This window comes from Hyla sarda, chromosome 2 (genome assembly GCF_029499605.1).
Source record: "Hyla sarda isolate aHylSar1 chromosome 2, aHylSar1.hap1, whole genome shotgun sequence".
Taxonomy (NCBI): domain Eukaryota; kingdom Metazoa; phylum Chordata; class Amphibia; order Anura; family Hylidae; genus Hyla; species Hyla sarda.
In genome coordinates this window covers 298,171,528-298,191,880 of record NC_079190.1, presented here as the reverse complement: position 1 = coordinate 298,191,880, position 20,353 = coordinate 298,171,528, and the positions used below count along the sequence as shown (strand labels likewise).

The following is a 20,353-nucleotide window of genomic DNA, read 5'->3' as shown; positions in this document are numbered from 1 at the left end:
GCTGAGCGGGCAGTTCCTGCAGGAAGTAGCGGTAACAAGAGAGAGGTTGTGCATGGAGTGGGTTTAGAAATGTTCCACAGTGGGATTTTCCACTGAAAAATCCTTTTGTTGGCAGTGAATGTGTGTTGTCAGACTTCCCTAAAATATGGCTTTAATGGGCACTGTCAGATACAAAAAAAATTTAAATGTTGAACATCTTGGCAAAACAATGGTTTTTCAAATATACTAAAAAGAATTCACATTGTTTTAAAGAAAACTGTCTTTAAAAATCACTCCACTAGAGGCCCCCATATCCTCTAGGACACTGATGAGTCCCACAGCAGCATCATCTTGTCCATTGGTCATGGACAAGAGACGGCTGATGGACAAGGATGCAGAAGGAACACAGCTTGCAGCAACAGTGCCTCCAGCTGTGTCTACTTTTAGCCTAAAACTTTGCACTCATTTAGGAAGATCTATTGATATTTTTTCACTTTTTTCTAGGTTATACACTCACCATATTGGTCTTTGGTGGTGGTATAGTACATGCAATCTCCAAAAATTATTTCTCCTCTCTGTGTAACATGTACAGCATGAAACCAGAGAGGAAAGGGTTACAGAGCAGGGCTGACAGACTCCTACTGAGAGCAGTGAGTCAGCAGAGTAAGGGAGGGGGAGGAGTCATCGCAGTGCAGGCAAGAGATGGACACGTCCCCTCCACAAGAGGGAATTGAAAAGTCAGTGAGCAGCTTTAATATGCCATATTTTAGTGATATACAGGTGTTAGAGGCATAACAATTATATGTACATGATCAGGATTTGGTACTGAGTAACAAACCTATAACAGTTTAGTTTTTTGTGGGATCTGAGAGGGACACTTTAAAGGGTACCTCTCATCAAATAAACTTTTGATATTTTTTAGATTAATGAATGTTGAATAACTTTCCAATAGCATGTTAATGAAAAATATGCTTCTTTCTATTGTATTTTTCCCGATCAGTCCTGTCAGCAAGCATTTCTGACTCATGCTGGAGTCCTAAACACTCAGAGCTGCCAGCCTGCTTTGTTCACAGCCAAACAGGCTGTGAACAAAGCAGGCTGGCAGCTCTGAGTGTTCTCCTTTGTGAACAAAGCAGACTGGCAGCTCGTAGTGTTTAGGACTCCAGCATGAGTCTGAAATGCTTGCTGCCAGGACTGGTAGGGAGACCCCTAGTGGTCATTTCTTCAAAGTGGAAAATTAAATAGAAAGAAGCAATTGTGAAGTTATTCTGCATACATTAATCTATAATATATCAAAAGTTTTTTTGATGAGAGGTACGCTTTAATCAAAAACTAAAAGTTAGGGTGTGTACTGATATATTATCACACTTTTTTTTAATTGTTGTTCATACAGTATTATGTCTACATGTGAAAAACTTTGTGTGTTCTTAAAATGAAGAAATTCTCCCTTGTTTTGTCCCAGGGTTTTAAACCTAGCTCTGGAACAGTTCAAGAACTAAATTTTCGCAGCAATAAGAATGTCTGGGGCTACTTCAGTGTTGCTGCTGCAGGAGGTCTACATGAATTTGCAGATTCTCAGTTTGGCCACTGCTTTTCATGGGGAGAAAACCGAGAAGAAGCCATTTCGTAAGTTTTCTAATTGAGAATTGTTGTGATTCCCCAAAAATATTGGAGGGGGAGTGTTTAGTTAGAAAGGTTATTGGTAAATCAGGGCTGTGGATTATAGCCAGACATACATTTGCATTCAGGCCTGGACAGTGGAATACAGAGTCCATACAGCTCTGTGTGGTGCCATATTTATGGCGCTGTATATGTACTAGAGATTTTATTATTAATAATTTATTTAAATGTATTTGTACAGCATAATATTTATATGGGAACATACCTACAAAATGCATCTCTTCGATACATAGTGTGGTAGTGAGACAAGCTGCAGTACCAGTCTGGAAAAAAAGGAAAAGGGGGCGCTCCCTAGTGCAATTTTGCCTTGGCAAAAAAATGTATTGTCAGTGTATGGAATATCATTAACATTTTAGAGCTGTGCAGATGAATAGGCACAACACTATTAAAGGCTCCGAGTTAGGGCTCATTCCCACCATGTTTTGGGGATCCAGCAGGAGAATTTAAAAAGTGGCCACTACCGCATCTCCACTGGACCTGTCCCGCACCCCATTCATTTGTCACTGGACTAAAAACCATGGTCTGCCAGGGTTTTTAGTCTGGCAATAAAAGTGATATGCCTCAAAAATGAGCCAACCGGAGTCACCAGAAAATAACAAAAAACAAAAATACATGCAACAGAAGTGTTATGTTGTGTTTTCCAATATTTTTTTTTGGGAGCTTCTTTTGAGGCTTTTACCCATTGTGCTATTTATTATATAAATCTATCAAAGAAGGCACATGCAGTCATATGCTTACTTTAATTGATTTGCCAGAATTGGTCCACGTTTATCAAGTGTGTTTCTACATACACGTTATTGCTCTCAGAATAGGGTCTTAATCTAGAATGTCTGTCACTGTAATTTTTCTTTCAGGTACATATGCTTTATTGGAAAACTAGCTTTCTTGGTGCATATAGGATTTTCTTCTGTGTGTAGCTTGTCTTTAACTTAAAGGGGTATTCCAGGAAAAAACTTTTTTTTTTTCTTAGATCAACTGGCTCCAGAAAGTTAAACAGATTTGTAAATTGAGGTCTGGGTACTTTTGGTTCTTTCTCTTAGATTTGTAAATTACTTCTATTAAAAAAAATCTTAATGCTTCCAATAATTTACAGCTGCTGAAGTTGAGTTGTTCTTTTCTGTCTAAGTGCTCTTTGATGACACGTGTCTCGGGAGCTGTCCAGCGTAGAAGCAAATTCCCATAGCAAACCTATTCTGCTCTGTGCAGTTCCTATGGGGATGTGCTTCTACTCTGGACAGCTCCCGAGACACGTGTCATGAGAGAGCACTTAGACAGAAAAGAACAATTCAACTTCAGCAGCTCATAAGTACTGAAAGGATTAAGATTTTTTAATAGAAGTAATTTACAAATCTGTTTAACTTTCTGGAGCCAGTTGAGATATATAAAAATTTTCCTGGATAACCCATTTAAAGCTTAACAATCCTCTTTCTCCCTTAGTAATATGGTGGTCGCCCTGAAAGAATTATCAATACGTGGAGATTTTCGAACAACAGTGGAATATTTGATAAAACTTCTTGAAACTGAAAGTTTTCAGCACAATAGAATTGACACAGGCTGGCTAGACAGACTAATCTCGGAAAAAGTGCAGGTAATACAATTGAATTTGAAGGGAATACCATATTTATTATTATGCTGCCCAAATCATGGGTAATACTGAAACACTGATAGACTGAATAATTTACTTTAAAAAAAAAAAAAATAAAATTGGACAGGGCTTGGCCTTACAGATGTTCTGTTTTACGCGGGGCATTGGATTAAATTATGCATGAAATCTACGTTATAGCCTAGCTGGCTTAGATGTTAGCTGCTGGTGTACAGACCATGAAGGATGCGCCAAATATATTGAGGATTGCACATTTTTTAAACATATGTAGACATCCTAAACCAGTGCTGTTTTCAGCTAGACTGGTTATAGAAATGCTGGTCTTGAAAAATGTCCCCCGTTTAGTTTGTAACTAAAAAAATAAATTCAAATTTAATGTGACATAATCTGCAGTAGTGTAACTGACTGATTTATACAAATAAGAAAAAGACCAGTGGCACCGATACCTTCTCCACGCAGCATAATGAGATGGATAATGGCAAGACTCGGGTGGAAACCAGAAACGCCAGGTGCGGTGGTGCTAGGACAAATATGCAGCAATCAATGTAGTGACAATAGAAGAGAAAAACAGGTGTCCTGCACTCACCGCTTCAGTTCTGATTATGCGGCTCCCATCTCGGGCTGCTCCTCTGGATCAGGGGCTGACGGTAGCGTGGGGCGCTCAGAGAGCGCCCCACGCTACCGTCAGCCCCTGATCCGGAGGAGCAGCCCGAGATGGGAGCTGCATAATTAGAACTGAAGCGGTGAGTGCAGGACACCTGTTTTTCTCTTCTATTGTCACTAACTGACTGATTTACTTACTGATCTGCTTGTAATACCTGTTCTTGTTTTACTTAATTTGCTATTTTGCACTGGTAGACCTATACAGAGCACTGCATCTAGCATCACTCATGCTTCTCATTCTGTATTGGTTTTTAGGCTGAACGTCCTGATACTATGCTTGGAGTTGTGTGCGGAGCACTGCATGTGGCTGATGTAAGCCTTAGAAACAGTGTCTCCAACTTCCTTCACTCCCTGGAACGGTACAGTCTATAGACATTCACTATATTATGTTGATTATAAAGCCTTTTTTAAATTTTGAACAGAACTTTCATAATCATACAGTAACAGTTTCTAAAGTAAATCAGTTGTTAATAGTATAATGTCTGTCAAGATTCTGTGAGCCACATTTTAATGAATTAGTCTTGAAGACAGGTGTCTTGTACATGCTTTAGATAAACTCAGTGTAAAACTTTAACTTTTTAAGCATTTTATTGTGAATTTAGGGTGTCCCTGTATAGAAATCTTTTGACATTTCATAGAGACTTGTCAAAAGTTTTGATCAATGGTGAGTCCCCCACTGATCATTAGAACGAGCTGGAGAAGCACACAGCAGAACGCTTCACTTCCCTGCTCACTGTGATCTCCATCCATCTCCCATTGTAAGTCTATAGGACAGTCTAGTGAAAGTGGAAGGAGATTGCTGCGAGCAGGGTAGTGAAGCGCGCTGCTTCTCCCCCAATCAAAACTTTTGAAAACTCTTTGTGACTTTCCAAAAGTTTTTCTAAATGAAGGACGCTTTAAGGTAAAATTCTCCTTTTATAAATGCATTATGTTCTATCACCTCCTTCCTCCATAATCATGCATATCCTGTACGTAGATTTATAATTGGAATTGAAAATATGCTTTGGAGGGAGCTCTATATGATCTATAACTTGCTAAAATACATTGCAAACTAATTTACCCAATTCTCTTATTATTCCTTTTTCTGAACTGTTGTTTGTGCAGGGAGTCATAATATGTTACTACTCCTATTTTATAGTTTGTTTGTCAAAGTTCCCTTTCCTCATTCCTGTTCTTGTGTCCTCTTTTATGTAGCTTAATGAATAGGCATCAGTCTTCATGCTCATTCAACTAGAAAACACTTACCGTATTTATCGGGATATACCACGCACCGGCCTATAACACGCACCCTCATTTTACCAAGGATATTTGGGTAAAAAAAGTTTTTTACCCAAATATCCATGGTAAAATGAGGGTGCGTGTGTGCGCGTGTATACCCCGATACATCCCCAGGAAAGGCAGGGGGAGAGAGGCCGTCGCTGCCTGCTTCTCTCCCCCTGCCTTTCCTGGGGTCTAGAGCGCTGCTGCAGGCCCTTCTCTCCCCCTAGCTATCGGCGCCCCTGCCCATTCTGTCCCCCTGACTATCGGTACCGGCGCCCCATTGCCGTCGCCGATAGCCAGGGGGAGAGAAGCGGCGCCGACAGCCAGGGGGAGAGAAGGGGCAGCGGCACCCATTGCCGGCGCTGCTGCCCCGTTGCCTCCCCCCATCCCCGGTGGCATAATTACCTGAGTCGGGTCCACGCTGCTGCAGGCCTCCGGCGTGCATCCCCTGCGTCGTTACTATGCATGGCGCGGCGCACTGACGTCATGCGCCGCGCCGTGCAGCGCATAGCAACGACGAAGGGGACGCACGCCGGAGGCCTGGAGCAGCGCGGACCCGACCCCGGCAACAGGTAATTATGCCACCGGGGATGGGGGGAGGCAACGGGGCAGCGGCGCCGGCAATGGGTGCCGCTGCCCCTTCTCTCCCCCTGGCTGTCGGCGCCGGCCTCTCTCCCCCTGCCTTTCCTGGGGGTGTATCGGCGTATAACACGCACACAGACTTTAGGCTAAAAATTTTAGCCTAAAAAGTGCGTGTTATACGCCAATAAATACGGTATTTAACACTTAACTCTTGGGAAGTATTTATCTGTACAGCTTTCATAATGAAATGTTTATAAGTTTATTCTAAGGCATCAACGTTTAAAATAGGAAAAAAAAATTATATTATATTTCAGTGGTCAAGTCTTACCGGCACATACCCTATTAAACACCGTAGATGTGGAACTTATCTATGAGGGGAAGAAATACGTGCTAAAGGTAATCTTTGTGAATATATGTATTTATTGCAAGTATTCAGCATAGAAAATCCACTATCTACTATCCACTATCACAATCTAAAGACAGTAGGTTTTGAAAAAAAAAAATTATAATAATTATAATAATATATAAATCACACATTGCTGAGGTTTTTACCAGATTTTAGGGCTTGCTCTATTTTGCTGTAGAGAGGTGGTGGATATCTGCAGTCAGATCCACGTAAAAATGTGTCCTGTGTAAACATAACAGTGGAATATTACAATTTGCAGAAAAAAAAATTTGGCACCTCAAACTCCAAAATTGGTCTGGACAAAATTATTGGCACCCTTAACTTTAATATTTGGTTGCACACCCTTTGGGAAAAATAACTGAAATAATTGTTTATTGACTTTGGGGCTGTTCTAAAAATAAACATAGTTTTTTGGGATCCATGAGAGGTGCTCCAACATGTCCATTGTGAAAAGCAGTAGGTAGGTGAGTGTTTTGTTTTCATTAAAGTTATATCTATATTCAGATTTATATATTTTATTCTCTTTTTCTGTGCAAGCAAGTCATATGATGACAGAATTGTACAGTCTGTCTGAAATTACAAATCCAGTCTTAAGGCAGCAGTAACAGTAATACAGATTGAGGGAGTGGGTGGTTTTGCCTCATGGCCGATGCCTTAGGAAAATGGAGTTTACAGGTCATAGATTCCTGAACGTTTCTTTCTGTGTCTCTATGAGGATGCAGAATAGCACCATCTGCTGGTCACAACTGCATCCAACCGGTGCTGATGTAAAGGGCTTACTGCATTTCATAGGCACATCTCTTTAGTAAATAAGCTTTAAAAACAGAGATCTAAATTTTCTTTTCATTCCATCTTTTCCTCTCCAAAGGCTTGTGCTCTCAGTAGCCTTGTTGAAAAGGTCTGCACAGGTTTCGATAAACCTCCCAAATCATCCAGAAGATTAAAATGGTGTAAAGTCTCATGAGCTCTGGACATGATATCACATAAATTGGCACATCAACTGCAATGACAATTTCTGTTAGACTGTAATGAGTGGTCATTTAGTAGTCTTTATATTGCCAGGAAACCTCTCTTTTAAACAATAAGATTTTATAGAACAAGCTCCTGATATAGAGCTTGTTTACCTGAGAATAACTTATTTACTTTGTCCCATGTCAAATCATAAGATAACTGAATTTTTTTTACAGATTGAATCATTGATGATACAGCTAATATTTTATTATAGAACTATTCAAATTGTGTTCTGATTAAATTAGGTAGTTCACGAGTCTATCGGCTACTTAACAATGTGATCTCGTAAACATGTATCCGTTCCAATAAATATTTATTAGATATTTCACTTCTATGCTGCTTATGCCTTATACGGGTGCTCCGCCCCTAGAAAACCTATTCCCTATGCAAAGGATGGGAATAAAATGTCTGATCGTGGGGGTCCGGGTGCTGGGACCCCTTGCGATCTCCGGGCCGGCAATGCCTCCTCCCATAGACCTCAATGGGGATGGGGTGATGGCTGTGGTCACCAGTCATCCAGCAGAGTTTGCTCCATGCGATCAGACATCTTACCCTCTATCCTTTTGAATAGGGGATAAGATGTTTAGGGGCGGGGTTCCCCTTTAAAAAAAAATATTTGACCTGAATACACAGGCTGTATGAAAACATCTCATGTTTTTCTTTTTGAAAATTCCAGGTTACACGTCAGTCTCCAAATTCCTATGTTGTGATCATGAACAACTCCTATGTGGAAGTAGATGTGCACAGACTGAGTGATGGTGGTCTACTCCTATCCTATGATGGTAGCAGCTATACAACGTATATTAAAGAGGAAATTGACCGGTACAATATATTTTTATATTTACTTGTCACTATTTGTCTCTTCTCCACACTGATTATTCCTTGATCAAACAGAGATGATCATTATTTTCTGTGGTAGACATGTTTTACAGTCAATATTTTTTAGCTGTGAAAGTGCTAATGTGCGTCTTATTTATGAAATGGGGCAGAGCACATGATAAATTTGAGCAATACACAGCTAGGGGAAGTTACCTCAGCACAGTCAGTGTTTGTGCTGCGTTTTGCTGCATTGCTGACCCTCTGCTAACCTCCTATAGCTTTCTTATTTTTCTGTACATGGGGCTATATAAAGGTAATTTTTGCACCATGATCTGTAATTCTTAGTGGTCCCACTTTTGCATATAAGTGACGTTTTGGTCACCTTTTTGGCTTAATTTTGGGATGTGATGTGACCAGAAAATCTATTCATCACACCACACTTATTAGCATTTTATTTTAATAATTCGGACAATTTTGCACATGGTGATACCAAATATGTTTGTTTACTTAATTGTATTATGTATTTTTATTTGTAAAATTGGAAAAGAGGGTCATTTATTTTTTGGAAGGGAGGGGCTTATTCACATTTATTTAAACTCAAGGCATGGGAGTTGTAGTTGTGTACCAAATAGAGAGACACATGTTAGGGCAGCAATCTCCAACCTATGACTATCCAGCTGTTGTAAAACTAGACCTCCCAGCATGTCCTTACTCTGAGAGCATACTGGGATTTGTAGTTCTATACCATATAGGTGAACATTTGTTTACACCTTAATTTTTGGTGTTGGAACTGTGTACCAAATGTATTAAATGATGCGGGGCATGTAATAAATATGTGGTGGTACTTGTTTTTAACTTCAGTATATCCCTTTTATATGGTGCCTTCTCTGCGACTTTTTGTGCGACTTTTTAACCCATTGCACCGAAATTTGTGACTTTTTTTAAATGCAGTTTTGAAAGCCAGGTCTGGGCTGGTGTAGATTTGCAGTGTTTTTGAGGGGTTGCCAAACCTGTCTAAATCCCTTGATAAATTCCCCCCATGGTGTTCATACACAGCTGACCATTTCAATTTTAGAGAGGTTCCCTTGTTTTATTTTCTATTAAATATGAACGTAATAATGTGTTAAACTCTTTATATCTCCATAACTCTCCAGTTATTATTTTTTTAACTTCCAGTTGTTGCTACATTGAGATCTCCTTTTGCTAGACTATCCCACAAGTTAAAAACATAAACCTTTATTCTAACAGAATGGGTAAAACAGAAGTAGTAAAACCATATGATGTAGAGTAGTTCAGGTACAATCATTAGGTGCAGTCATATTCTGATCATATATTCATTCAAAATTTTTTTTTACAACTGCAGAAGAATAAATACTTAGCTTAGTAATGCGTATATGTTATCTTAAAGGGATTCTCGGGAATATAAAACAAATCCAACAACTACATTACTATACAATAGTTCAATAAATACTTTTCATTATTTATGTATGCTTTTTATGGAAGATGGCCACTGTCATTAGGGCTCACAAAACAGTAGGGGGGGTTGCATAGTGACTGTAGAATGATGTAGCATTGATGTGTAAAAAGTAAACCTTTATTAAAATACTATTAAAATTAGAGCGTACAAACATTGCAGAGAGGAGACACTCCCTGCTACACTACACCCTTAGTCTTGGCTACACAAAAAAAATGACAATATGACTCGCAAATAGCATTTTCCCAGGTATCCACTAGGTAAGGGAACACCTCTTAAACCAAATGCATTCTATTTTTCTATAAACCCAATTGTATTAAAAACACCTTATCTATCTGTATACTAACATTGAAAACATTAGTAAATGCTGTGGTATAAGCTCATGTTTAGCTCTAAATAGAAACTATTTATTCAAGAACAGTTTAGACTAGGAGAACATTTTATAGCAAACCATTAGTAATGAAACATATATTAATCTCTGCAATAGAGTCCATGTGGATGACGGATATTTAAGTTAAAATTCTGACACAGAGAAAAACTATAAGGGATACAGTTGCATCAGTTTCTGTGTTTTAGAAAAAAAAAATACTGGCCAAAATACTATAGGCCCAAATTGATCATTCTGTCTGAGACGTGAATGTGCCTGATTTTTGTCTCAGACAGATTGCAACCAATCACAGCTGATATTGAGAAATGAAAGTGGAGCTGTGATTTTTGTTTCAGGCCCAAGTTATCGATCTATGTGTGAATCCAGCCTTAAGCCATATCGTATCCCATAAAGCCACTTCCTGACCTTTTAAGCCGTGGCAAGTGAGGCACAAAAAGTATTAGAAAAATATAATACCCGATTTTGTCACATTTTATGACCTATTCTAGAGTCATCTGCCCTGTTATTTGTCGTTGTAAAGGAAATAAGCACAATATATGCACAGCCAGACATCCAGAAAACCGATTATATAAAAAATGATTCTAGAAGTTGGGAACATGATAATTGTACTGTACTTTTAAAAGTCTCTTGAGAAGAAAGAGCCACATTAATCTGCCAGCAGTTATGTGGAGAATTAATACAAAATAGTTTTCAGTCCACAAGATGTCCTGCAAGTTCCGAATACAACATGAAATCTAGCAGAGAAAATGGGGCTCCATTCCTGTCGGGTTTCTCTCTTCTTCAGCTATTTAGCAATTGAACATCAGTGGGGAGGCTTTATTCACCTGAGCCTCATTGCAGAGAAAATATTGAAAGAAGGTTTCTGCGGTCTCTGAGATCTATAGTTTTGTGATAGTATTTCCACTGAGAAAATACTGCATCTCCTTTTATTATGTTCCTTTTATTCTGATAAATTTATTTTCTAATAGGTATCGTATCACTATTGGAAATAAAACATGTGTTTTTGAAAAGGAAAATGATCCATCCATTCTGCGCTCCCCATCTGCCGGCAAGCTTATCCAGTATGTGGTAGAAGATGGAGGCCATGTCTTTGCAGGGCAGTGCTATGCTGAAATTGAGGTATTCTAGAAAAATGATAATAGATTATTATTTTTTTTTACTTTTCCAGAAATGGTTAATTGTTATAATTTGGAAAAAAAACAACAATTACCGTATATACTCGAGTATAAGCCGAGTTTTTCAGCACGCCCCCCTCGGCTTATACTCTGAACTCTTCGTCATCATCCAGATCCCCCCCCCCCCCCTTTTGTTTTGTTCTCACCTCCCCTCGGCGGGAAGTTAGGGCGAGCTGGTCCGGGCCTTCTATGCTGCAGGGACCGTCCAGTGGGGATGGTTAGTCGTTGCGGGCTGTCCATTTTCACCGGGGGGGGCCTCTTCTTCGGGCCTGGAGTAGTGAGGTTGCCTTGACGATGAAGCACAGGGACGTTCATGCGCAACGTCCCTGTGCATCGCCGTCAAGCCAACGTCACTAGTCCGGGCCCGAAGCGCGGAATAGAGGCCCCCCCGGTGAAAATGGAGAGCCCGCAACGACTAACCATCCCCACCGGACGGTCCCTGCAGCATAGATGGCCCGGACCAGCTCACCCTAACTTACCGCCCAGGGGAGGTGAGTTCAAAACAAAAAGGGGGGGGGGATTGGGAGTTGTAGTTTTGCAACATCTGGAGGTCCGCAGGTTGAAGACCACTGATGAAGAGATTGACAGGCGGTGATGATGAAGGGGGGGGGGGGGTGATGACGGGGGTCTGGATGATGACGGGGGTCTGGATGATTACGTGGGGATGATTTATTTCCCACCCTAGGCTTATAGTTGAGTCAATAACTTTTCCTGGGTTTTTGGGGTAAAATTAGGGGCCTCGGCTTATATTTGGGTCGGCTTATACTCGAGTATATACGGTACATAGGTTCCTTTTTAAATTACATTTGTGTGGGACATTGCTGCCATATGTTGAGATACTGGCAGAAATGTATGCTAATGTATACCATGGGCCATTTACTTCATAGAACCGAACATAGTCTGCTGGTCTACGTTCGGTCTATTTCTTGAAAATATTTTTTATTTTATTGGGAATTAAAAGTGCAGTAGACAAGTCTTAAAAAATTGTGTTTGGCAAAACTTCTGTAGTAAACTACTAAATTAATTAGTCCAGAAATTTTGATAATCCAAGGAGCTCACACCAGGGACTTTTCCAATTATTCAGTTAAAAACATCTTTGGATATGCACCTTAATGTGTAAACGTAACGTTCTTCATCTAGAATTAAAATGGTAGACTAGATTAAGCCACACCCTCCATTTATTTCTGTATAATTTATTAAACTCCCTGGTAAAACTTGATCATTCACAGTACTGGAACTCTAGCAATGGAAAAAGTTACGTAACCCTAGCATTAATTCCTCACAACCTTGACTTGACAGTAACTTGGCGCCACCATGCTATGAGTCCTGACTTTTGAGGGTTCATGGTCAGACATCCTTTTCCCTGCCTGCAGTCGCAAGATTATGTATGTTTTTACCACTAACATAAAGTAGAATATGTCACGAAAAAACAATCTCTGAATCAGAATGAAAGGTAAAAGCATCCCAGAGTTATTAATGCTTAAAGTGACAGTGGTCAGATTTGCAAAAAAGGCCTGCGTCCTTAAGGTGAAAATGAGCTGTGTCCTTAAAGGGTTAAAAGGAAGTACCCTTTGAGGAGTCAGTCGCTAAGTCATGGGATAGAGCCCCTTTAATCTATGCCCCGGTGGCTAAAATGACTAAGAAATCCACTTTGCCTTTTGAGGATCTTGGAACTCTGTCTGATCCAATGGACAAAAAAGCCGAGTTCTTTAACAAAAAAATCTGGGACGCGGCCACAGCTTCCATCAGAACCAATGTAACTTCTACATGTGTCACTCGCTCCCTAAGAATCTGGGTTTCACAATTACAATCCCATCTTGTTAACCAGACCCCTAGAGAAGACATCTTAGAATCTTTACCCGTAATTTCCAAGGCGGTAGATTTTTTGGCAGACTCCTCGGTAGATTCCATAAGATTGGGTGCCAGAGCATTTGCTTTATCTAATTCTTTTAGGAGAGCCACATGGCTTAGGCAGTGGAAGGGTAATGTGGGCTCAAAAGGCAAACTATGTTCCATCCCTTGCGTTTGAGATCGCCTTTTTGGTCCCGTTTTAGACTAAGTACTTGAGAAGGCTTCTGATAGGAAGAAAGGATTTCCCACTCAGGGTCGTGCCCCTTATTCCTTTTGTAGCTAAAAACAATCCAGAAAGCCTAATCAGAAGTTTCAAGACAATAGGAAATTTAAAGTAAAGGTAGAGGTTTCCTCTTCAATCCCAACAGAGTCTAGTTTCAAATATGCCAAAAAATGACTGCTTTCTCCCAGTGGGGGGTGTCTGTCCAGGTTTGCGGGGGCCTGGGAGAAAATTTCTTCCAGCCACTGGGTTCTATCCACCCTGAGATCGTGTCTCCTTCTGGAGTTGCGTTTTTTTTCCTGGGATAGTGAAAGATTCCCTGAAACAAGAGACCATGATAACAGAAATAAAATCTCTTTTGCTCAAAAAAGTCCTGGTTCCAGTCCCCCGGGGGGAGGGGATTCTATTCCCCTCTCTTCTTAGTAAAAAAAAAAAACAGTTCTTTCAGATTTATAATAAATCTGAAAAAGTTAAACAGCTTTCTGTAATACAAAAAATTCAGGATGGATTCCCTAAAATCCACAATGCCTCTGCTATTTCCAAATTGCATGATGGCCTCTGTAGATTTGGAAGATGCCTACTACCATATTCCCATTCACAACTCTCTCATCAAAAGTTTCTAAGAGTGGCCGTGTTTATGGAGGGAGCATGGGTCCATTTACAGTACCAAGCCCTTCACTTTGGGGTTTCTCAAGCCCCAAGGGTATTCACAAAGTGATGGCGGAGGTGGCAGCTTTCATAAGGACCCAAAAGCCTTCTTAAGAGTAGTGGGACCTGCAGTCGATCCATTTGGAGATCCTAATATCCCTCAAATCCTTTATTTCCTCCAGTTAGGCCTGGATAAGAAGCTAAGTCCTAGTACTCGTAAAGTACAAATTTGAGCACTTAGTTCCTTTTTTAACTGCAAGTTAGCAGATAATTTCTTAGTTAAATGTTTTATTTCTGGGGCTACAAGATTAAATCTTCTGTCAAGACCTACCGTTCCCCCTTGGGACTTAAATCTGTTGTTAGATGTCTTATCATGACCACCATTTGAACCTCTGGATTCTATTTCCATCAAGTTGCTCACCCTCAAGATGTGCTTCCTCCTGTCAATAACAATGGCTAGGAGGGTAGGAGAATTACAAGCGCTCATTGCCTTTCCTCCTTATACCAAGATATTAGATGACAGAGTAGTAATGAGAACTTTACCATCTTTTCTGCCGAAAGTAGTCTCAGAGTTTCATAAATCTCAGGAGATTATTCTTCCCTCTTTTTGCGATGAGCCGAGACATTAAGGTGAAGTCAAGTTCCATATCCTTGATGTCAGAAGATGCCTCCTAAAGTATCTGGACTCTACTAAGGTCTTTTGTTCTACAGAAAATCTTTAAGTCAAATAAAAGGCAAGACTGCCTCTAAACCGTCTATTAGTAGGTGGATCAGGGCATCAATTACATTGGCCTATACTACGAAGGATCCACCTTCCTTTTTTTTCAGCTCACTATACCAGAGCAGTGTCTTCTTCTTGGGCCGAGAAGGCTGAAGCCTCTTTGGACCAGATCTGTAGGGCAGCTACATGGTCCTCAAAACATACTTTACAAAACACTATAGGTTGCAATTAAATCCTGATTCTGATCTTTCTTTTGGATGTAAAGTCCTTCAGGCGGTAGTCGTGCCCTGATTTGTTTACTATTCTAAGTCTCCAGGGGATGCTGTCATGAGCGATTAGGGTAATCTATTTTTCATTAGCTCATGACAGCACCCTCATTTATCCCACCCTATTGAAAAAAAAAATGTATGTTGCTTTACGAATTTAGAGAATGAAAATATATATATTTTTTTATTGGCTCCTTTGGAAATGGAAAGGGGGGTTTGGTTTTGCTCAGCTCTGTGCACAATGATATGTCTACTGTATGATAGTATTGTGTTGAGGCACCATGGGTTCTGCGTTACCCACCTGTGCCTGTCTATATTGCATTTACTTATTTGCATTTTGTGTTTCTCGCTACTTGTAAAATATGTAAAATTCAATAAACAAAGTTTAAAAAAAGAAATAAAATAAGCACATTTACATTATTACCCAATACCAGGATATGGATGGTCCAAAAGTGTTCACATCCAAATACCATAAGTATTTTTTTTATATAGAAAACATCTTCCATAACTAGAGCTCTGTTTCCCCATTTACCAGAAATGTACATGACTTTCATGTGAAGGAGTAACTTGAATGTTTCCTTATATAACAGGTCATGAAGATGGTGATGACCCTGACTGCCGTGGAGTCGGGATGTATACATTATGTGAAGCGCTCTGGGGCTGTTCTTGAGCCTGGTTGTGTAATTGCTAAACTGCAGCTTGATGATCCCAGCAGAGTTCAGCAGGTAGGTCATTGTGAAAGGAAAACTTCCAAGCTATGCTTTAGAATTATTTTCAGTAACATAAGCTATATGCATAATAATAATCTGCATATATTTATCAAGAAAGACTTCAAAAACTACATCCAAATAGTCTAAAGGAAAAAAAGGAAATGGTGAACCTGATGGAAATGTTAAAGGATTAAATAAGGCTCAGGATGAAAATCTTTTTTATAAGAAACTAAACACAAGCTGAAGTTAGTAGAGCAGAAGAAACATAAGAAAATAGAATTTTACTTAAAGAGTAGGAGATGCTTGGAAAAAACTTCCAGCAGATGTGGTTGGTAAATCCACAGTGTGAAAATGAAATAATTTCTGGAATAAGGATGTATCTATCCAAAGATAAAAAGAAATATATGTGCAGTATGGTATTTACACATATTTTGGTCAGTATTTTTTTTTAACCAAAACCAGGAATGAAAGCAACAAAGAGTGACACTATAATGAAAAGATTTCTACTTTTTACTGTGTTTAAAAATACTGAATAGAATGTCATGTGTGAACCCAGCCTATATGTAAAGGGAAGTGAGTAGGTGCATAGACACCCACAATTTAGCTGCCTGCATAGCCTCACCAAGGAACTCTGGCTTATGTGTCTTAACTAGCATGTGCCTCAAAGACTAGCATCCTGCTCAGGAGGGCTTTTAGCTGAGGTCATCTATTAAAAAGTACCCTCAAACCATAAGCATGTTGCTATGTTTTGCTGCATATTTGCTCCTGCGTATTCTCCTACCCATTGAAGTCAATAGGTAGCAAAATACACAGCTGATTTTTGCTACTCGTTGACTTCAATGGATAGGAAAATACGCAGCAACAAAATACGGCATGTGTGATCCTACCTTTTAAGGGTACACTCACACATACAGGACCTGCTGCATATGTTTGCTGCACATTTTGTGCAACTGATTTTGCTACCCCTTAAATTTACAGGGTAGAAAAATCAACTGCAGAAAATATGCAGCAGATGCTGTATGCGTGAGGGTAAGGTCACACGTGCCTTATTTTGCTGCTTATTTGCTGCTGCGTATTTTCCTACCCATTGAAGACAGTGGGTATCAAAATGCTACTCATTGACTTATATGGAACGTGTGACCCTACTCTTAAAGGGGTTTTTAAAATCTGTAAAAGAACCAAGCCAAATCACAACTCTGCTAAAATGCCATTTATTAGTTCCTGTCTTTTTGATGCCAAAATTTGTAAATTACTTTTATTAAAAAATCTTAATCCTTCCAGTACTTATCAGCTATTTTATGTTTAGAAGAAGTTGAGATGTTCTTTTCAGTCTGACCACAGTGCTCTCTGCTGACACCTCTGTCCATGTCAGGAACTCTCTAGAGCAGGAGAGGTTTGCTATGGGGATTTGCTCCTACTCTGGACAGTTCCTGACAGACAGAGGTGTCAGCAAATCATTGTGGTCAGACGGAAAAGAACAACTCATCTTCCTCTGTAGTATACAGCAGCTGATAAGTACTGGAAGGATTAAGATTTTTTTAATAGAAATAATTTACAAATCTGTTTAACTTTCTTAGCATAGGATAATAATAGAATAAAAGTGATGCTACAGTTTACCTCTTCATGTATTGTACATGTATGTGTGCAGATGTTACCTTTTACGTTCTGTTTCTAGGCTGATCTCCACACAGGAGCTTTGCCAGTGTTACACAGCACTGCTTTGCAAGGAGAAAAGCTACATCGGGTCTTTCACTGTGTGTTGGATAACTTGGTAAATGTCATGAATGGATACTGCCTTCCAGAACCATATTTCAGCAGCAAGGTAACTAAAGCTTACATAGTTAAGTAGCTTGTGTAATACTAAAAATACAATACAAAATACAATACAAAAATACAAATGTTAGTGGGGGAGGGATATCTTAAAACCAGGATGTCTTTTGTTTTGTGTGAGATAAAGTAGCAGACAGGTAGGTTTCATAAGACATCTGTTCCTCGCAGCCATACCATTACATAAAACAAGATATTGTAAGACCACAAGCCCTTGAGTTGTGTGTTTGTGTGGCTGTTACATTATAGCATCACATGTGACCTTACCTGACAATTCTCATGCACATTAATATACACAATTAATTTGACATATACAAAGTTCATATCTTGTTTGGTCAGAAAACCTGATGGCATATGTTTAAGGCTGCTTTCACACCACTGTTGCAGACGGACCAGCGCCAAACTCCATTGACATGAATGAGCCGACCAAAGTCAAACAGTGACTCCGATTGGCTCATTTCTGCCTCGTATCCGGTTTTGTGACCGGACCTAAAACCGTAACTTATCCCTGCGGATTGGGGATAAATTTTGTTTTGCAGGATATCTTCTTTAATGGGAGTCATGAATGGCCTATAGCAGGGGTCCTCAAACTTTTTAAACGGGGGGCCAGTTCACGGTCCCTCAGACCGTTGGAGGGCCGGACTATAGATAACAAAACATGAATAAATTCCTATGCACACTTATATATCTTATTAGTGGACTACCACTTTAAGTACACAGCACAGTTCCCCCCACATTAGGTTGGCAGTATAGATCCCCCCACATTAGGTTGTATTTCCCCCACGTTAGGGTTGGCAGTACAGTTCCCCCACATTAGGGTTGGCAGTACAATTCCCCCACATTAGGGTTGGCAGTACAATTCCCCCACATTATGGTTGGCAGTACAATTCCCCCACATTAGGTGCAGTACAATTCCCCCACATTAGGTGCAGTACAATTCCCCCACATTAGGTGAAGTACAATTCCCCCACATTAGGTGCAGTATACTTCCCCCATATTAGGTTGGCAGTATAGTTCCCCCACATTAGGTAGTAGTTCCCCTACATTAGGTTGTAGTTCCTCCCCACATTAGGTGCAGTATAGTTCACCCACATTAGGTTGTAGTTTCCCCACATTGGGTGCAGTATAGTTCCCCCTTATTAGGTGCAATATAGTCCCCCACATTAGGCTTGCAGTATGGTCCCCCACATTAGGTGCAATATAGTCCCCCACATTAGGCTGGCAGTATAGTTCCCCCACATTAGGTGCAATATAGTCCCCCACATTACGTTGGCAGTATGTTCCCACACATTAGGTGCAATATAGTCCCAAACATTACGTTGGCAGTATAGTCCCCCCACATTAGGTGCAATATAGTCCCCCACATTAGGCTGGCAGTATAGTTCCCCCACATTATGTGCAATATAGTCCCCCACTTTAGGCTGGCAGTATAGTTCCCCCACATTAGGTGCAATATAGTCCCCCACATTACGTTGGCAGTATGTTCCCCTACATTAGGTGCAATATAGTCCCCCCACATTACGTTGGCAGCATAGTCCCCCCACATTAGGTGCAATATAGTCCCCCACATTAGGCTGGCAGTATGTTCCCCCACATTAGGTGCAATATAGTCCCCCACATTACGTTGGCAGTATAGTCCCCCCACATTAGGTGCAATATAGTCCCCCACATTAGGCTGGAAGTATAGTTCCCCCACATTAGGCTGGCAGTATAGTCCCCCAAATTACGTTGGCAGTATAGTCCCCCACATTAGGTGCAGTATGTTCCCCCACATTAGGTGCAGTATGTTCCCCCACATTAGGTGCAGTATAGTTCCCCACATTAGGCTGGCAGTATAGTTCCCTCACATTAGGCTGTCAGTATAGTCCCCCAAATTACGTTGGCAGTATAGTCCCCCACATTAGGTGCAGTATGTTCTCCCACATTAGGTGCAGTATAGTCCCCCACATTAGGTTGGCAGCATTGTTCCCCCACATTAGGCTGGCAGTATGTTCCCCCACATTAGGCTGGCAGTATAGTCCCCCAAATTACGTTGGCAGTATAGTTCCCCCACATTAGGCTGGCAGTATAGTCCCCCAAATTACGTTGGCAGTATAGTTCCCCCACATTAGGTGCAGTATGTTCCCCCACATTAGGTGCAGTATAGTTCCCCCACATTAGGCTGACAGTATAGTCCCCCAAATTACGTTGGCAGTATAGTTCCCCCACGTTAGGCTGGCAGTATGTTTCCCCACATTAGGCTGGCAAGTATAGTCCCCCAAATTACGTTGGCAGTATAGTTCCCCCACGTTAGGCTGGCAGTATAGTCCCCCAAATTACGTTGGCAGTATGTTCCCCCACAGGCATACAGCCTCCAGCCATACAGTATGGCTGGAGGCTGTATGCCTGTGTACTGCCCCATATCAGTGTTCCGACCACCGCTCCGGCCATAGCAGGACCGGAGGATCGGTGGTCAGAACACCGAAGGGACGCGCCACTGGTAAACACTTACCTACTACCAGCGCGCGCATCCTTGCTTCTTCGCTTCTTCTCCACTTCTCTGCTGCTCCGCGCTCGGTTGCCATGGGCGCACGCATGGGACGTCAGTGACGTCGCTGCGTGCGCCTGCTCCTGGCGGTCGCAGGGACTTCACAGAGGCATTCTTGTGTTCGGAAACCATGTTTCGGAACACAGGGATGTCCTAAGGCAAAAACACCCGGGGGGCCGGGTAAATGCGCTCCGCGGGCCGCATGTGGCCCGCAGGCCGTAGTTTGAGGACCCCTGGCCTATAGTATTGGTGAGGGAGATTCTTCAGGCGGTTCAGCAGACTATTTCAAAACACTAGAGGGGACATTCATGTACTGTAGGGGGATATGCAAGAAATTATACAGTGGGGCAAAAAAGTATTTAGTCAGCCACCAATTGCTTGTTCTTCCACTTAAAAAAAAAATGGGAGAGGCCTGTAATTTTCATCTTAGGTATACCTCAACTATGAGAGAATTAGTGAGAAAAAAAAAATCCATAAAATCACATTGTCTGATTTTAAAGAATTTATTTGCAAATTATGGTGGAAAATAAGTATTTGGTCACC

General features: G+C 40.8%; 1 protein-coding gene across 2 annotated transcripts in view; it reads left to right on the top strand.

Annotated features, from left to right (window-relative positions):
* The window catches only part of ACACA (acetyl-CoA carboxylase alpha), a 403,267-nt gene that overhangs the window by 90,460 nt on the left and 292,454 nt on the right, over window positions 1–20,353 (top strand). For both annotated transcript variants that reach the window (XR_008888830.1, XM_056557545.1), the window contains exons 13-20: window positions 1,442–1,605; window positions 3,097–3,247; window positions 4,181–4,284; window positions 6,082–6,163; window positions 7,861–8,006; window positions 10,834–10,984; window positions 15,337–15,471; window positions 17,132–17,278. Coding sequence is in view for 1 of the 2 variants with exons in the window: in XM_056557545.1 (XP_056413520.1) it covers window positions 1,442–1,605; window positions 3,097–3,247; window positions 4,181–4,284; window positions 6,082–6,163; window positions 7,861–8,006; window positions 10,834–10,984; window positions 15,337–15,471; window positions 17,132–17,278 (1,080 nt within the window). In the remaining variant the exon portion in view is untranslated. The remainder of the gene's footprint in view (window positions 1–1,441; window positions 1,606–3,096; window positions 3,248–4,180; window positions 4,285–6,081; window positions 6,164–7,860; window positions 8,007–10,833; window positions 10,985–15,336; window positions 15,472–17,131; window positions 17,279–20,353) is intronic.